At 41.6% G+C, this 19,114-nt stretch overlaps 1 protein-coding gene across 1 annotated transcript in view; it reads right to left on the bottom strand.

The window, feature by feature from the left end:
• Nucleotides 1-3,854: 3,854 nt before the first annotated feature.
• chsy1 (chondroitin sulfate synthase 1) overlaps nucleotides 3,855-19,114 on the bottom strand; it is a 75,606-nt gene continuing 60,346 nt past the window's right edge. The window contains exon 3 of the mRNA XM_042398794.1: nucleotides 3,855-7,090. Coding sequence (XP_042254728.1) covers nucleotides 5,498-7,090 — 1,593 coding nt within the window. The 3' untranslated portion in view covers nucleotides 3,855-5,497. The remainder of the gene's footprint in view (nucleotides 7,091-19,114) is intronic.

Raw genomic sequence — 19,114 nt, forward strand, 5'->3', positions numbered from 1 at the left:
CCTACAGAGGACTCAGGCATCCCTCAGTGACTCAAACCTGCGGCTACACAAGTTTATTTCAAACCATCAAGCTGTAATGGGTGCATTCCCACCTCAAGACTGCGTGGCAGGTATTGAGAACCTGGACCTCGGTGGAGAAATCACAACCATGCAGCGCAGTTTGGGACTCTGTTGGGAGTTAGTATCAGACACTTTCACCTTTGCAGTGTCAACTAGTGACAAGCTATTTACTCGGCATGGAGTCTTGTCCACAGTAAACAGTCTTTTCGACCCCCTTGGTCTTGTGGCTCCAGTCACTATCCAGGGAAGAGCTCTGCTGAGGGACCTCATGGCAGACATGAGTGATTGGGATATGCCACTCCCAGAGGAGAAACTCCATAAGTGGGAAACGTGGAGAAACTCATTACAAGATTTGAAACAGCTGTCTGTCCCACACACATACACATCAATCTCTCCTTGTAAGGCAACATATACAGAACTGTGTGTGTTTTCGTATTCTTCCATGAGGGCAATTGGTGCAGTGGCATATCTAAGGGCCAAATATGAAGATGGACGGATGAATGTGGGCTTTGTTTTGGGAAAGGCAAGGCTCACCCCTCTTTCTGAGCCTACTATTCCCAGGCTTGAGTTGTGTGTCACAGTGTTAGCCGTTGAGATGGCAGAGCTTATTCAAGAGGAGTTGGATCTCAAACTGGATGCTACCAGGTTCTACTGTGACAGTAAAGTAGTGCTTGGGTACATCTACAATGAGACCAGGTTCTCGTATGTGTATGTGCACAATAGGGTCCAGCGCATCCACCAGTCTACAAAGCCTGAACAGTGGTCCTATATTTACACAGAGGAAAATCCTGCTGACTATGTGTCCAGATCAGTCCTGGCATCATGTTTGGCGCATACAACATGGTTTACCGGACCCACTTTTCTGCACAGACTCCCTAAAGATGATCCAGCAACGGAAGAGACCTTTGAGCTAGTTAGCCCAGAGAAAGACAGAGATTCGGCCTTAAGTGAGCAGTTCAATTACAAAGATTCAGGAGAGAAATCTTACTCTCAAACGTTTCCAGTGTTTCTCCAACTGGAAGTCACCATCAGAGCCACAGCATTCCTCATCCACATCACCAGATCTCACAAACACTCCAAACAGCCTAACAGATGTAAGGGGTGGCATTGTTGTAACCTTCCTCGTACTCCAGATGAGTTGTCTCAAGCCAAAGATGTCATCATTAGGGCAGCTCAGAGAGAAGCCTCCCCCAAAGACTTCATGTTGGGAACTGTAGCCAAAGACAGCACTCTTTTAAAGCTCAGCCCTAGTCTTGAGAACAATCTCATCTCTGTTGGAGGCCGGCTGAAACATGCATACTTGGACACAGGAGAAAAGAATCCACTTATCCTCTCTAAACACAGTCACATTTCTGTGCAGCTGATACCGCACTACCATGACCAGGTGAAACATCTGTCGTCACCTGACAGAAGGAGCCATCAGAGCAGCAGGGTTGTGGACCATAGGGGGTAAGAGGCTCATCAGCTCCATCCTACACAAATGTGTGACATGATGAAGACTCGGTGGCAAATTTGAGGAGCAACATATGACAGATCTACCCCCTGAGCGTCTTCACACATGTCCACCTTTCACATATGTAGGGTTGGATGTGTTTGGACCCTAGTCAGTCATGGCCAGATACACAAGAGGAGGCCAAGCACAAAGCAAGCGATGGGCACTGTTGTTCAGCTGCATGAGTTCAGGAGCAGTCCATATTGAAGTACTGGAATCCATGGACACTTCAAGCTGCATAAATACACTCAGGCGTTTTTTCACCATCTGTGGGCCTGCAAAACAGCTCAGATCTGACTGCGGCTTTTGTGGGCGCCTGTAAGGAACTTGGACTACAAGATGGACAGCAGAGGGCTGCAGAACTACCTGAGCCAACAAGGCTGCACATGGGAGTTTAATCCCCCTCATGCTTCTCATGTGGGAGGATCATGGGAGCACATGATTTGGGTTACTTGAAAAATCCTTGACTCAATGTTGCTTCAGGAGAACACGCACCTTTCTCATGAAGTCTTGTGCACTCTTATGGCGGAAGTTACAGCAATAAAGAATGCAAGACTGCTAGTCCCAGTCTCCATAGACCCCGACTCACCATTCATCCTTACACCTGCAATGATACTCATGCAGAAGGTCAGGGTCCCACCTACTCTTGGGGACTTCATAGACAAGGATCTTCTCCGCAATCAGTGGAGACAAGTTCAAGCTCTTGCCAACAAGTTTTGGACTCACTGGTGCCATGAGTGTCTTCCAACTCTGCAAAGTCGACAAAAGTGGACCGAAGCTTGCAGAAACCTACGTCTAGGTGATATTGGGCTGTTGAGAGACAATCAAACTGCCCGTAATGAGTGGCCTATGGTTATGGTCTGGTCTGTTTTCCCTGAAAGAGATGGAAGAGTCCGCAAAGTGGAAGTCAAAACCACAAATCAGGGCTCTGTAAGGACTTACCTGAGACCAGTGTCAGAGGTCGCTTTGCTTCTCCCCAAAGACGACTCTTGTTAATGATGTTATGTAATTTCTTGGTAGTGACCTTACAAAGGTCAGGTGGGGAGTGTTTTGCCTTTCAGGCAATTTGTTTTCTAAATATTTTTTGTGTGTTTCATGTAGTTTAGTGCTTTCTACTGTTCAGTCAGACTGCATCACTTCCTGTGTCGACCGGAAATAGGAAGTTGGTGAACAACGGTCTAGTTGAAGGAGAAGAAATAATTTGTAGCTGGGGTTCAGTTGTCAATCTGGTGTCATCTGGTTGTTCCTCCCAGCAGAAGCATTACCCCCCCCCCCGTGATAATACATTGAGTGACCGCTTGTAATTTAATATATTACGGCAGTCCTGTAATATATTAATGTAATATTGTCTTTGTAAAACCTCTTATCAATTTATTATTTATTTAATTTTTGTTGACACTTTGTCAGATAGGTTTTTTTAATATTTCTGCTCCTCCACACACTTGTAATCTTATGTGCTTTTGTGTGTGATGTTATCACAACTGTGAGTATATGCAGTCATCTGCACTTAATGAAAGAACTCAATCAAACATTACCTTTAAAGTCTGGGTCAGTAGAAACACAGGACTTAGACAGTGCTGACCTACCTCCTCCTCCCTCACTACCCCCTGCCCTGCCTGTCTTTACAGCCCTGCAGCAGACACAAACGCATGGTACTGACTTATCCCAGCATTTGCTTTGGAGGCCCTGTTTTATTGTCCCTGCAGGGGCTTCCTGACTGTCTAAACTCCAGTGGTCCAACTACAAGATCTGGCCTCCCTCCGCACACTCTCCCTAAGCACTGCTAACGGAGGCAGAAGTGTGTTTTGTGTCAGGAGTGCTTCACTCTGCTACCTTTTGTCTTTTAAGGACAGGGGGTTACACACAGTACGACCAACGAGCTTCAACTCAGCTGCATCACACTTTACTTTAGGATTGATGAGATTCATTGTTGTTATAAATAATTGCATAATTATTAATATTTGTACGATTAGAATCATAACCAGTAAAACTTTACTTTCAATTGCAAGGTGATGGTAATTTGTCTTTGAAGTGGCTCAATTATGGGGATGTCTGTTGTGAAATGATTCTTTTCTGGACTGGTTATGACAGCTGGCACAGGAATGTTCCCAAGGCTGGATTACTAACAAGGCAAAGTGAAGAACTGCCCCACACCCTCAGGGGTCCTGAAGATCCTTGGTTAGTTGTATTTGTGGATCAACTGCGTTATGTCTGGCAATATGCAGCACTAAAGCACAATTAAAGGCTGAAATGATAAGGACCCTAATAATGTGACTCAGAAAAACAACACAAAAGATTTGGATACTTTTCCCCCATTTTATTTATTTTCAAATAGAAAACATTTCCCACTGGACAGAATTGAAAGAACAAAAATTACAAAAAGTCCAAGAAAATGAAAAAACAAAACAAAAAACACTATGACAGATGACAGCAGTCATTCATCATGTCACATCAGTCTTAAAAATCAGCTGTTCATGTTGTAATGCTGAAAAAGGAACATTAACCTAATGGAGTGCTACAACATACAGTACCTGCCTATAGGCAACACAGGCAGGAGCAGGAAAGTGATTCAGGGTGACCATGAGGAAATCTTCTGCCCTCAAACCTGTAATGCAGGACTAGACCAGGCCAGATCAGAATGTGGGTTTTCAATCACAGTTCAATGAAATCAGCATTGAAGCCACACCTATTTAGACTGGGACCAGCCACAACACTTTATTTCAGCATGAAAGAAAGTAATTTATAAAAAGAGACAGTGATGTGTGAATTGAGCTGGTCGACCAGAGCGCTGCTCCCATTTCAGCCCACTAGAATAAAAGCCAGACTGGTTCCCACTTCACCCATCAGAAAGGCCTGGGATATGTAGAGCTTTGGTGTTTACTCTCCATTATACTGCCAGTTTCATGTTTGTGCCTGCAAACCACCCACCCACACACACACACACACACACACACACACACACACACACACACACACACACACACACACACACACACACACACACACACACACACACACACACACACAAACAGAGGCAACATGATACCTAGAGCAGACTGTGCAAAACTCTTTGGTGATAATGAGTTTAAGAAAAAGTACATGAAAACAAAAAACACTGTCCCACAACTGACATGGTTATACAATCTTTCCAATATACATATTTCAACAGTCAGAGAGTAGAAAATGGAGTCTGCAAATTCAATAAATTAGACAGCAAAAGATGATTTGCAGATATCAAATCCAGCAGTTGGGTTCACAGAAATTAATAATAGAAAAATACAAAAACATCCTGGAGAGACAGTAACAGTGTTATGTCGTATTACCAAAACCATAACAGCAAACAGAAAAGAAAAACATTGTAAATTAAAGAAATCAAATTAAATGGCCCTTAGTAATCATTAAGATAGCTGTGATTTGAGTTTTCATTGATGAAATGTTGTTTAGAATCAGTCTTTTGTAAACATTCGCAATCGGGAGTTTATTTCGAGCACTGCTGGTCAGAGAGTACATGGACACCAGTCTGTTTTCTGCACACAAGACAAATGGAATATTAAAGGACCATGATCGTGTACTTCACTGAGGTACACATCGATTACCCCTGCCTCCCCTCCTCCCACTGTCCTTACAGATAACATTTAACAGTCTAGAGGAACCTCGAGCCCCAACTGTAATCAGGCTCACTGAAGAATATTGCTCAATATTCTTTCTATCATTAATTGAAACATGTACTTCCATATTAGAGCCAACACTGTCTCTATGAATTGTTCATTATGGGGTTTCTGTATATTTTCTTAAAAAAAAAAAAGAAGACATATTTTCAAAATATATCCATGTTGCTGTGTCTTTCATTCAGTAAAAAATAAATTAGGTAGTGAAAACACCACTAAGAGGAGGAGTGAGGCCAGACCAGGTTCAGGTTTATGATAGTCTGCGGCCTGGCCTTTCTCATGCTGTCCTAACTGAGCCATTATTGCTGGCCAGTCTCCTGAAGCCGTGGTCGTTCTTCTCCAGCCAGAGCTCGGCCAGCTGCTGGGTGGAGCCGTGCGACGAGGCTTTGGAGCCCAGGCACATCTTATATTGCTTTGCCTCCAGGTTCGGGTCACAAATGACCGGGTGGTGGACATGCACTATCCCTGTGTCTGTGCTTCTGAACAACTTAATCCCTGACTGGACAAATTTATTAAAGAGGTCCACATCCTCCAATCCCCACCCCTGTATGGAGGTGTCAAAGCCTCCAGCTCGGATCAAGTCCCCTTTGTAGACGCAGACGATCCCAAAGCCGTAGTTCCTCCACAGGCCTGTCTTGGAGGTGAAGACGTAGTGGTTGTTGCTGGGGACCTTCCCTGCGTATACCACCTTGGGGTCATACTGGCTGAAGATGATGGGGAAGTAGGTCTGCACCCCCAGGGCAGTATTGGCCCGGCAACGCTTGAGGAAATCGCTGGTGAAAAGCAGGTCCACATCACAGTAGAAGAGCAGTGAATCGTTAGTGAAGTGCGACGAGCCCACTTCTAAAGCCAGAGCCCTGGAGAAGGAGCCGGCGACCGGCTTTATCTCCATCTCAGCCCGGGGATATTTCATGTGATACTCCCTCATCAGCTCCACCTGCTTAACCCGCTCAGTGTTGTTGTCTGTGCTGAAGAGCAGGATCAGCAATTTGACATTTTGGTTGGGCATCAGACAAACTCTTTCAAAGTTGGCCATGAAGCGCACAAAGATGTCATAGCGTCCTGACAGAGGTACCAAGATGTTGACTTTCTTCTCTTTTGGTTCCCTCTGTTCCTGGCCTGATGTAGCAAGTTTGAACGGCACCAGCATCTTTAGGGAGTTGGACAAGAATGAAAGGGAGTCTGACTCCTTGTTGATATGGCTGGCCAGGGCTCTTGCATCCATCTCCTCCTCCTCTCTGAACTGGATCTGGCTGAAAGTCTGCTGCAGGTAGGCATGCCTCCTCACAGGAACTGTCATGGTCTTTCCTTTGTGCTTCTTGTAGAGCAACAACAGATCTAGCACGTACTCGGCCCCATATAAAGGATTGACCCTCCGGTAGCCGTACTGGATTTCTTTGAAATCGATGACCCGCCCCCGTGTCTTGGCATTGGCGTTGATCATCTCCATTACCTGCATGATGATGTCATCCAGGGCTTGCCTCTGGGAGGAATCCATCCCCCGGCGGGGTGGTTGCCCGTCAGACGATGAGAACAGGTACTTGCCCGTAAGGAACTCCCACTCCAGGACCTCCTCTCTCTGCCGTGGGTGGAAGCGCATAAATGAGGGTGGCATGCCAAGCTGGAGGTCCTCTCGGCTGGGCTCAGCTGCTCCATAGCGCCCCATCTGGACGATCTCCCGGTGAAGCTGAATGGTGCGATGGCGCAGGTCTGCAATCTTGCGGCTGAGCATGTAGCTGTGTAGGCGATACTGGTAGGGAGGGTTCTTGTTGGGGTGGAGGGTGATGGCTCGATGGATCTTGCTGTTGTGGAGATCTCGTATGTAGCCTTTCTTATTTGGTTCATAGTTCTCGTAGAAGAGCTGCTGCATCTGTGGGGACAATAGACAGACCTGTGTTAGTGGCACTGAGGCCATGTTAAGTTGGAACACTAGATGTTCATTACTTCATATGCATATTCCAATGCAAAATATAACTTTTGCCATGTCTGCCACAAGTACACAGTTAATAGTGACATGATAAATGAAGGTACAGGGATGACCTGCAATTTTTGTTCCCAGCTGCTCCAGACCAAGACCATGATAAGCACTTTGCTTTAAGTACCAGTCTGCTGAGCTCCTGGTCTTCCATAAAGCAGTGTTTCTCATGTACATGATTAAGGCGGCCCACCCAAACAGTTTTAACTTAAAAGTATTTCTTTAGACTTTGGCTTTTCTTAGTCATCATTTCAACATTTTAAATGTCTGCTTGGAAAAACAGAGGAGGAGACAGAGGAGGACGGCCTCCTGCTGTCCTCCTTAGGGCAGGATCTCTTACATCAATTATCATCTATGATTGGCCAAGACACGTAAAATGACGCTCCAGGGGAGGACATCCTCCCTAACCAATCAACAACCAGGATGAAATATTGACATCGCATTGGTCCAATGACAGTTTCCACATTTCATCTTCAATTCTCTACCACTGTAACATACGTGAGTGTGATGAAATGGTAAGAGAAGAAGAGCAGTAAGATATAGATTGATTGTTAGAGTAGCATATTAGAAAATAAATTATGACATGTAAATTGTGAACTATATTTTTAAACACATCAGTAAAAGATGACATCTTATTTAGACCCTTTCAACAACCAAATTTCCATTTTTCAGGTTTAGATGTTATGTTTCACTTCTTTTATGGAGCAGTAAATAGCTGCTTCTGTTAGCCAATGCAACAGTTGGCTTGTTGCAGCAACCCTGAAGGACTGTCAAAGACTGTTGTTAAGCTAACTAGAGAACGGATTTGGACTGGGCAGTGCAGCAGCGGCAGGATGTGCTGGGGAGCGGCTGGAGAGAGAACCAACTGGAGAAACAACCAGGAGAGTTAGCTTGTTTGTCATTGTTGCTAATGATATCAGACTGGTTAACTAGCAGCCACAAAGTTCTGTTAACTAACAAACTAGATGACCAACAGCCACAAATGGATGTTATGACATGAATACTTCATCTACATGAAAGAAAGAAGAAGACATCAGATAACGTCAGATACAGCTTCTTTCTTTCTGTCTCTTTGGTCGCTAGTTTCATCTCTGATGGTTAAATGTCTCTGTGTGGTTGTTGTGTGAATTTATCTCCTTAACAAGAATGCAGCAGAGATCATATAATGTGTTGTAGGTAGTTTGATTTCTGATGTGAACCTACAGAAAGAAAATACACAGGAAACACATGTAAATCATGTGATATGTTGTCTGTTTTTGATGAGAACATAAATCTGTTGTCACAATATAACATTACTATAAATTTGAATTTCACTTTGTTGGTAAAATGACACATTTTATCCACTCCATGGCTAAAATGAGCACTTCTTTGTTTAGAAACAATACGTATATGCTAAATGTCTTTAAATAACCAGCCTATTCACCACTCAGGGGTTTTTGTTTTTGAAATAAAAATTGTTTTATTGGCATATAAAATTGCCAATGGGACAATGATATAGTTTGATGCGCTTTGTTGTAAGATTCCATGTTGGTTTTCCTCTTGCCCTCCCCAATTTTTTGAGTCACCAGCCGCCACTGCTGTAAACCAATGGAAATACTCTTTCCCCTCTATTCTGCCGATGTAAACTCAAAATTAAGGGCCCAAAAGAGTGTGCTGTAAAGCACCCACTGTACAGCACACTGCTGACAACTAGTAGGTGAGTGAGTGTTTACTGGAGACCCGCTGAAGCTTTACAAATCTACTGTTGCTCAAATTGCAGAAAGCTAAAAATGTAAACATTGGGACAGCTGCTTCAGAGCCGCTGGCAGGAACTCAACCGTGGTCAAGAAGGCAGGGTTTGTGTCATTGCCTCCCAATGAAGGGAGCATCAGAACGGCCGCACCCCAAAGAAAGTCTGATTTGAGAGAACAACTCTGGAATGTAGCCACAAGCCTGCTCCCCATAGAAAAGCCATACAGGGGATAAGACAGGACAGCCCTGAGAGCTATGGAAAGTGATACCTGAAGCTGAATACGATCACAGGAACTGACTGAGTAAGTCTTTGCTTTTCTATGGTTTTAACCTGCATTCCACTGCACCTAAGAGAAGGCAGCCTGCCAATCAAAACACACTGTAACCTTGTCATTAATGGAAGGTTTGAGCCAAGCTGCGCATGCAGATGTGAAGGATCAGCCTTCACATTTGAAACCAGGCCACTGCATTTGCAAAGGCTAACAGAAATTCATGTGTAGTATTCTTTCAAACAGAAAACATTTATTGCAGTTTTTTCTGTCAACAAGTAGGCATCATTCTTACACTTCTGCAAATAAATAGCTTCCACTTACTTCCACATCTCTTTGCCTGTATTTGTTTTATCTATATGACAAAGGTTGAAGTCATACAACGAACCGAGTAGTTTCCCTCCCTTCCCCACAGTAATCGTCCTGGCTAGTCCAGTTGCTAGTGATGCTGGGGGAGAGCTCTGTGCCAGCTCAGACTGTTTCCAGCAGGGTAACACCAGTGGTCATCAGCTGACTGCTCAGGATGTTTATGTCTCTCTCCTGTGGTTTCATCATCATTATAACCCTTCGTAATTATATGACCTCCACTTTTGTGGGCACCGTTGTAACTTATGACTCATTAGTGCAATTTCTTCACAGTCATTAACCTCATAACACCCCTGCCTGCTAATCAACTGGAATGGTTCTCTAACACAAGCAAGACAAAGATAAGTCACATGTTATTACTGTGATCTAACACCGTGTTATGGAGACAGTTCTGGGACCTGATGATAAGCAGAATGGAGGATATAAGATCTCAAATCTTTTTAAAAAAAAAGCACTGTTAACACTATATAAGATACAGCCATGGACATAGTCAAGAAAGACTTGTTCTTGCTTTACACTGAATCCTCAGACACTGAAGAGCCATGTCTTCTGTTTGGTAACAACATACTCTACTGCCATACGTCTCCATTAATCAATCAGTATCAATACAAACACAATAATCGATGTAAAGCAAGAGAAACAACATTATCAAACCAACAAAACAGTCAATGACAAAGGATAAAGTTATCTGAAGTGAAGGGAGACGCCAAAGCAATGAGCACAGCCTGAGTCCATGAGAAGGGACTGTGCTGTGATTTCATTAGTGAAATGATAACATTATCCTGCAAAGGTTCAGAGCCTAAATAAGCACACTGCTAGAGTCAACCAGATTGCAAATGCCCCTGAAACTGATTCTGTACAGAGAATCCCTCTCCAGCCTGGCAACCCTCAAGACTCACTCAGAACATCCTACTGGAGGAACTTAAACCAACTACTGTACACGACTAAAAAGAAACACCAGATACCAACTCAGTTTACTATTTAAGATCTATTAACACACAAGAAAGATGATCTGTGACTGGTATTGGTTCCCTAAAAGTATGTTCCTCCACTGTAAATTGCAATTTCAATGTTTTCTTTTAATGATCTCCAAAATGCTCCTCAAGATAGGACCACAGGAGCCATATCATAGGTTTATGTTCTGACCATCAAGTTGAATTATTTCATTATGAGTGCTTCCTTGTTGCATCTGGGAATAAAACATGTTGTCATAGTCGCTGAATTCATCCCAAACTGACCCCACTCTTAATTTGCCTGATGTTTTAGCGCGACACATTGGCCGTGTTGCAGCATGTCATGTCCTTTGCTGTCTGTAGCACCAAATGTGTTATATGTGGGATTTGATGATCTGTGTAGCAAATCTGATTGCTGTTTTTTTGAGGTTGACATAAATCGCTGGTGGGACAGTATCCTGATCAGCTGATGAATGTCAAGCCTCATTGACATGCAGCAAAACATCGCTGGTGTGTGGGCTTTCATAGAAAACAATGGGTGTGGGTTATGTGACTCTTTTTTTTTTTTTTTTTTTTTTCTAAATCAGGTGTCTACAAAGTCAGCTTGCCTTTAGCCACAGACATAACAGAATTTTGAGTTTGCTGAGTGTTATGAGGATGTTTCTTACTGAAGTTAGTTGAAGTTAAATTCTCTCCTTTAGTTTTATGTCTACAAGCTTTTTTGCTGGACTTTTTAATCAAAGAACCAGATATTTTGCCAAATCCATCTCAATGGTAAATGGTGAATGGACTGCACTTTTATAGCGCCTTTCTAGTCTTCCAACCACTCAAAGCGCTTTTGCACTACAAGCCACATTCACCCATTCACACACATTCATACGCTGATGGCAGGGGCTGCCATGCAAGGTGCCAACCTGCTCATCAGTAGGAACTAACCATTTACACACATTCACACACTGATGGCACAGCCATCAGGAGCAATTTGGGGTTCAGTATCTTGTCCAAGGACACATCGACATGTGGACTGGAGGAGCTGGGAATTGTACTGCCGATCTTCCCATCTTCCCTGCCACAACCTTGAAGTGCTACAACTATCAGTCGCCAAACATTGTCTATGATAAAATAAAAAACATTTTTACTTCTGGGACCCTGAAGGTTTGAGAACTTACTCCTCAAACTTCACAAAACAATTCAGCTGCCATTCAGATGCCTCCAGTGCTCATACATTTGTCATTATGTGACAGAATCACATCCCAGATTTTAAGACTTTCACTTTGAACAGACAGATGTCCACGTGCCATATCAACTCTGACGGACATTAACCCTATTGTTAATGTTTATATACTTGAATGACATTATGGACTTTCCAAATATGTCTGCAAAAAGAAACCTAATGTCAAGAGCAAGAGTGTTTAGCTAGCTCTTTAAAGAGGTGTAATGTTAAATGATGCTCCAGTAACACAGATACATGCTAGCAGTCAACTATCAGCACTAAAACCCTGTTTACACTTAGCACTAAATGTGATCTGTAACTGGATACATTATCTGGATAAAGGAAAACACATTTTTAATGCAGGTGTAAATGCAAAACTGAAAGCGATCAGATTGACCAGACTCCATTTGGAGGTGGTCAGGCTCGCATTGTGATCTGATCTCAGCAGGTGTAAATGCAATCTCTACACTGTGACCATATTCATAGGAAAAAAAAAAAACAGTCCAGTAAGTTGAAAGGTCACCCTGCTCCACCTCCTCCTGTCAGCTAAAGCAAGCCCTGCAAAAACGACAAGTAGTAACAACAGCTAAAAGTCTTCAGTTGCAAAAAAGTTAGTGAGTTAGAAATTAACTAAGTCCATTTGTTTCTTTGATCTGGAACGTGCCATGTTTGTTAACAAGTCCACCAGCCCCACCTAGCTAATGCGCACACTGAGGTCCAATCTCAATGCAGGCACAGCTAAGAAAATGAGAGGGCATTATGATACCAGGTGTAAATGCAAAGACCCATTGATCTGATATCATTATCCAGATAAAGATCACATTTTAATACCAGGTGTAAATGAGGCCTGCGTGAGTGTTGCATGTATAAAGGCTTGTGTGTGTGATGCTAGGCTTTGGTGCAGCAGAGGAAGTGAAGCCTGTGACTCAGTCAGAGCAGTAGGTGAGGGATGGCAGAGCAGCATGGCTGCAGCTCTGGCTGGGTTTAATCTGCAGGACAATGGGCAGCGCCTGCCTCCAAGCAGGCCATGCAAATCTAATTGGAGACGGCATTATTCTGCTGTAATTGGCTCTTTTGTAAACAAGGGTGGTCTGTCCAAACTAATTTCTCCACTCAGGGAAAAGCTTGTGACACTGAACACAGCTCCACAAAACGTCTGGTATTCATGTGTGTGATGGGAGGCAGTCATAACATTAGGCAGTATCAACTGCATCATGACACCAGATGACTTCATTAATATTAGCTTTCTAGCTTGTTGACTGCCGGTGAGGGAGACCATGCAGTCCACAGATCAGACAGCTCAAGCAGAGAACTACACTGAGCTGACCACATTCCATTAGATCAGAGGTAAGCTGATTTACACCTGACTGCCCCCCATCAACGGCTAAAATCCTCCAGATTCTTTGCTGGAACTTTGGTAAGCGTTCATTATAAGCAGAACTCCAGTAAGATAGATCTTCTGAAAAATTACTGAAAAAATTCTGAGCAACCATTTTTTTTTTTTCATAGTGATAGTTAGGGAGCACTGCTTTAGCCTCTGTTCACATATACAGATTGGAGAAGTGACAGGATGCCAGTCATTGCACGTTGATTGTTGAAACCTATTTTAAGAGTGAAAAGGCACCCAGCGGTGCGATGTGGGGAAGCTGAAAAAACGTTCAACTTTATGGAAATGTCCTCTGACATGCAGAAGCTTGTCATGCTTGTTTTGATTCCCTTGTGAAATGGAGGCACAGAGTTGTTTTCTACTTCACTCATGTACATGAAAGAACTTCAAACAAAATGGAGCTAAAGATGAATCTAAGTGTAGGACAGTCAATCGTGTGAATTGACTTAAAAAGTGAATTTTTAAGTGAAATCTTTATACTGAAGGCATATTTGAGATTTCCACTGTAGTGCAATATCTGCAATAAATGACTAAGAATGAAAAGTCATGACTTATATTTTCCTGTTTTTTCTCTGCAATGCCTCATCTAAAAACTGTGTGACTCCAGCACAAACCAATTACAGACTTTATTTATTCTAGAACTTCTCTAGCTCTTATTTCATGCCTTGTTTGTGTTTAAACTATAAAATGTATTTATAATTCAATCTGAATCATGTCCAGTAACATTCTGTGACACCAGTAATACTATACTGGTAACAGTATTGTAGGTCTAGGCTTAAACCAGTTACTGTGAATTGTGTAGAAATTCCTTCAGTTATCCTAAAAAAAAAAAAACAACTGACAGCACGGCCGATGTACAGTACATAAAGTTTGGACGCGCTTTCTCATTCATGAGAATGGGAAAGCGCGTCCAAACTTTTGACTCATACCGTAGTTCAACTCACTATGAAACGAGAAGGGTCAGAAAAAATATAACACCCATGAAATCATAAAACTGTGGCAAGAGGGTGATTCAGAAGAAACAACTGATTGAGTCAGCAGAGAAACTGGAGAATAAGTGAAAGTTGTGGCCTCAAATCATTTGATGAAGCAGCAAACAAAGACAAGGTGCAGTTTGAACAGGGCCAGGTCAGGATATTACAAAGGCAGCAGGCAGGATATGAAAACAGAACTACAGACTCAGTCCTGCCAAACAGAGAAAGGAAAGCAGAATCACTTTGTTCTAGGCTCATACTTATACTTAAGTACCTCATAGTAGGAAATTCATCCTAACTGGCCCAAAACTGACAAATATGTCTTATACATTTAGGCAGAGGACAATTTTTTTTTTTTAACTTATGAAAGTCTGCTCCAGGATAGAAGAGCTGCAGAAATGTTCTGGCCTGTGAGGAGTTCCCAGCAGGTAGAAAATGGAAATACAGAATGTAAACCTTAAATTTAAAATAACTAAAAAATGTAGTCAGCTTTTTCTTATTACTGATGAAAATGATTCGGGTCCCAGACAGCTGTGATTGTGTCTGCAGTATCAGACATAGGCTTCGTTCACACACTGTAAGCTTTAGTGCTCCATTCAGATTTATTGCTCTGATCTGATTTTTTTTAGTTTTTGTTTGGCTGTTCATATTATTTTGAAAATGTGGCCAATATCAGATTCCAGCATGAACTGATCACGATTCTGAATTGACCTGCATGCACAAAAGAACAATCACAAAGATGTCACACACAGTATGCTGTAATACGGAAAAGAAACATGGAGGCCGCTGAAGTCAGTGTTTCGGTTTCATTTAAAAGTTGATGTGCAGTGGAAGCCTGCAAATTTGTGAGCAGAAGTGTCACTCCAAATACTTATGAGGTCTAATCGTCGGCTGTGATTGGCCACCGCAGTTTTCAGCTGCAGTGACGTCAGGTTGCCAGTTGACTCTGGCTCAATTTTCCAGTCGCAGTCTGGTGCGGTGCCGCAGCGGCCAAAACACCCTCAGCCGAAATGCACTACCTCCATTCAAATGAATGGGAGGACTGGCGTTTTCTCTGCACTGCCTGATTTGGTCTGAATACGGCCTAACACCTCACTGTCTCTCCACTGACTACCTCCACTGCAGCTGTCTTCCATGTCTGTATCCACTCAGTGACTCTTGCCAGAGCTAAATTGTGACGAATGTCAATCTAGAATGACCTAAAAGTCGCATGAATTCAGATATGACTGTGCATTGCAAAACCAAATCAGAACTGTATCTGATTTAGCACCACATATGAAAGTGGTCCAAATCAGGATTAAAAAGATCAGATTCCATGTGATTTGTGCCGTTAACACTGTTACAAAAAAACAGATCTGAGTCACGTATGAGCAAAAACCAAAGATTTGGTTCACTTTTTCCTGCAGTCTGAATGTAACCATACAGAATCATTTCCTCATCAACAAACACTACTGAAATGTTTCAAAGCAAATTGATGGTTTCCTTGCAATTGTGAATGCCATAAGCATCTCCAAACATAAACACTTTAAAGTTACTACAAGCAACATTCATTTTGTGTTGATTTCAGCAGCCCCTGTGGACAAAAGCAGAAGTGTTTTCCTGGAATGAAGACTGCATTTCCCATGAGCACCACTGCCTTGTGTCATAAAGTTCTTGGATAGTGTGTCTATTTGTTTTGGAAGCAAGTGAAAGAAAGACACTACTTATTTTTAATACATTTTTTTTTCTTTTTTATACACAGCTGTTTGCAGGATGCATGGTGATGAGGTACTGTACCTGTGGCTATGTACGATTAATAATTGTGATATGACAATGGTGAAACAAAGTCAACTTTGTTTAGTATCCTTCATACAGATAGGTTACATGTAAGGCTGCATTCACACGAATGGAACCACTATGAAACAATCAGAAAATGTTTTATATCTCAGATTCCTTTGCCACACCACTGATCGCTCTCTTCATTCAGTCTCTCGCTCGCTTGACCTCTGCTGCTCTCTCTCTCTCTCTCTCGTGCTCTCAGCTCACTTGTTCTCTATCTCTCTTTTTCTCTCGTCTTTTTAAAAATGACTCGGGAAGCTGACAAGTCTAACTTTACTTTTAATGTCATCAAACAAGAGAAGAGAATATACTCCCCTTGTCCAAGTAACGTCTTTGTCCTCACTTATGCTACAATGCTACATGTAATGTAAACACAGGCTCTTTCCGTCTGCGTGCCGTAAATTGTTTCGTCTGATTTTGCAGGGAATCTGATGGTCTCATTTGCTTATGTAGGTCATATAGAGGCATCATGAGACTAATTCATAACCAGTTAAAAACTCCTTGTATTAACTTTAAATAACATACTATCAACATACATAATCTTCCTACATGTTACATTATTTTCTAGATGAATACAATGGACACTGGTTGAAAATTCAATCTTTTCCTTTCTTGTGGTTCTTAGAATAACATCACCAAAGCTACTGGGCTACAAACTGCTCAAACAGAGACATTCCAGTTGCAACATTACAACTCGGATGGAAACTGATCAAATTAAAAAAACAAACATGCTGACAAATGTTTATCTTTTCCAAACCGTTTTTCCAGAACATAGCAGCAGTCTGTGTGAGTAAGCAGGCTGTGTTGTTTTTCTAGAAAAATGACCGCAGGGATACGACTCAAACGCTGACATGTTCCTGCAGCACAGCCAGAAGTATCTGACTTATTCAAATCACAATCACTTTATCTAACATTATGCAAGCTTGGTGCACTACACTGTATTGAATTTACTATTGAATTCTTCTACTACAGTCATGTTTCCACTTAGGTCACTGCTAGTCTTGATGATTCAACATATTGGCAGTGCTTCCCAGTCCACATACCAACTGGAGAAATCTAGACAAGGAAACTGACAGAGCAGCACTATCCCCTCCTCCAGCAACTAAACTCCACTGTTTCCATGACAAAAAACCTCTGGGCCTGTATTTTTCTTTTTTATACTTTATTACAGGAGTTACTAAAAATCTAAATTTACTTACATATGATGTTGTTCATATTTACATCATTCCTCCAATATTTATGTATTTTATAGTGAAAAAATAATATTAGTAGTAAAAGTATAAAAAAACTGATTAATAATAATAATAATAATAATAATAATAATAATAGCAATAAAGAAAAAGGAAAAGGAAAAAGAATGAGAAAAAATGGAATTAAGTAGGCTTGTATAATATACAGTATATATATATATTTAAAGTATTTTTAGTTCCACTTAAATCTGAGGTTTCCTATAGAATCATCTGTCAGTCGTGTACCTATACATAGAGACTAACTTTCATTAATTTTATCTTCTGAATGATTACTATATCATTTTATTGTTTTCATTAGTTCTGGAAATGAGAGTTTGGGAGAGGTAAGACATAGAATGACATTGTCTGCATAAGTGCTAATTTATGGCGTTCCTGGCCTATAGTTAGTTCCTTTATTTTATCTTGCTGTCTGATCTCTTCAGCAAGTGGTTCCATACACAGGGTGAAGATCAGTGCAGACATTGAATCCCCTTGTCTGGTCTTCTTTTGTATATAAAAGCGTCTTGATAGAGTACCATTGAGTCTCACTTGAGTGACCAGGTTTTTATACATTAATTGTAACCATGAAACAAATGTAGGGTGAAAACCAAATGCTTTTACTGTTGTAAAACTAAATGACTCTATCAAAAGCTTTTTCTGTGTCAAGTGTCAACAAAAGTAGATCTTTCCCATTTTTTTTTGTGAAGAGTCAATTATATTTAGACTGTATCTTATATAAAAATCTATGATAAAAATCTATTGGAAATAAAACCAGGGCCTGTATTTATCAAACTGCTAAAAGTGACATTTTGGACTTCAAATGAAGGGGCATGCATTTGACCTTAAGCTTCCACTTCCACACTCAAAACCTCAATAAGTCATGTCAATTACACTGTAGTCTTAAGAGGCCAGCATTAAGACATTTAGATCATAACATAGTGCATACTGTATCACTTAATGTGATTCAGAGGGCTCTATTTCCATGGAGGTGCAACAGCCAGCACAAGCAGCGCTTGTTTGGTATTTTTCCTGACCATGAAACTAATTTTGCCTGTCTGTGTGGTATTTTGGTGACCAGCGCAGAGCCACACACACACACACACATCAGGCTGGTTAGTTATAACTTGCCTGTTTATGTGGGAATCATCTGGTTACCAGGGCTCATAATAGCCTCTTTTCCAACTTTCTTTTTAGCAAAAGTAGCGTCTCATGTATCACTCTTGAAATGTGTTGTGGTATGTGAAATAGCTTAAATTTGATGTGATCATATAAATGGCTTCATCAAATTTAGTTATTTATTTCTATCGTCATTGTACAAATCAACATTTAAAAAAACCCACTCTGCCATTGGCTGCAGATTTGTGGTGCTGTGTGTTCACGTCCCGATGCTCTACATTTCCAGACAACAATAATATAACTTCCTGAGGAAGCATATTTCCATTTGATGAACTATTACTGTCATGCTTCACTGTGATTTGCTCAGTGGTTTCAGAGTTATGAGAACAGTGAAGTGACTGGCAGAGAGTATATCTATTAATCACCACACCCTCTGATCTTTATTCACCTTCATCCAGACCTTTCACATTTCGTGCTGCTGCACATACATGAACCAAAAAAGCAGATGCTCACACAGTTGATGCGTCCAAGACCTACCACTTAGCATGTGTCGTTGTGCTTGCGCGGTTAAAATAGGACCCAAAATGTTAAAGTATAATGCTGGTGATATTCTATATTTTACTGAAAAAACCAACAATGAATTGATCTACTAACAAGTATTGTGTATCAAAGCCTGATTTATCTTATTCCTCTGTGCCATAGACCTCCATTGTTGTCCAAAAACTATTCATAACACGTCAATGAGCCACATCGTTGCACGGGGTGACATGTTCCTTCATCAAGTTTATTTTGACTCAATCTCACACACACCGTCCTGCTGCCAGAAATACTCACTGGAACACCAAATGTGGATTAATGCGCCA

This window comes from Thunnus maccoyii, chromosome 1 (genome assembly GCF_910596095.1).
Source record: "Thunnus maccoyii chromosome 1, fThuMac1.1, whole genome shotgun sequence".
Classification (NCBI taxonomy): domain Eukaryota; kingdom Metazoa; phylum Chordata; class Actinopteri; order Scombriformes; family Scombridae; genus Thunnus; species Thunnus maccoyii.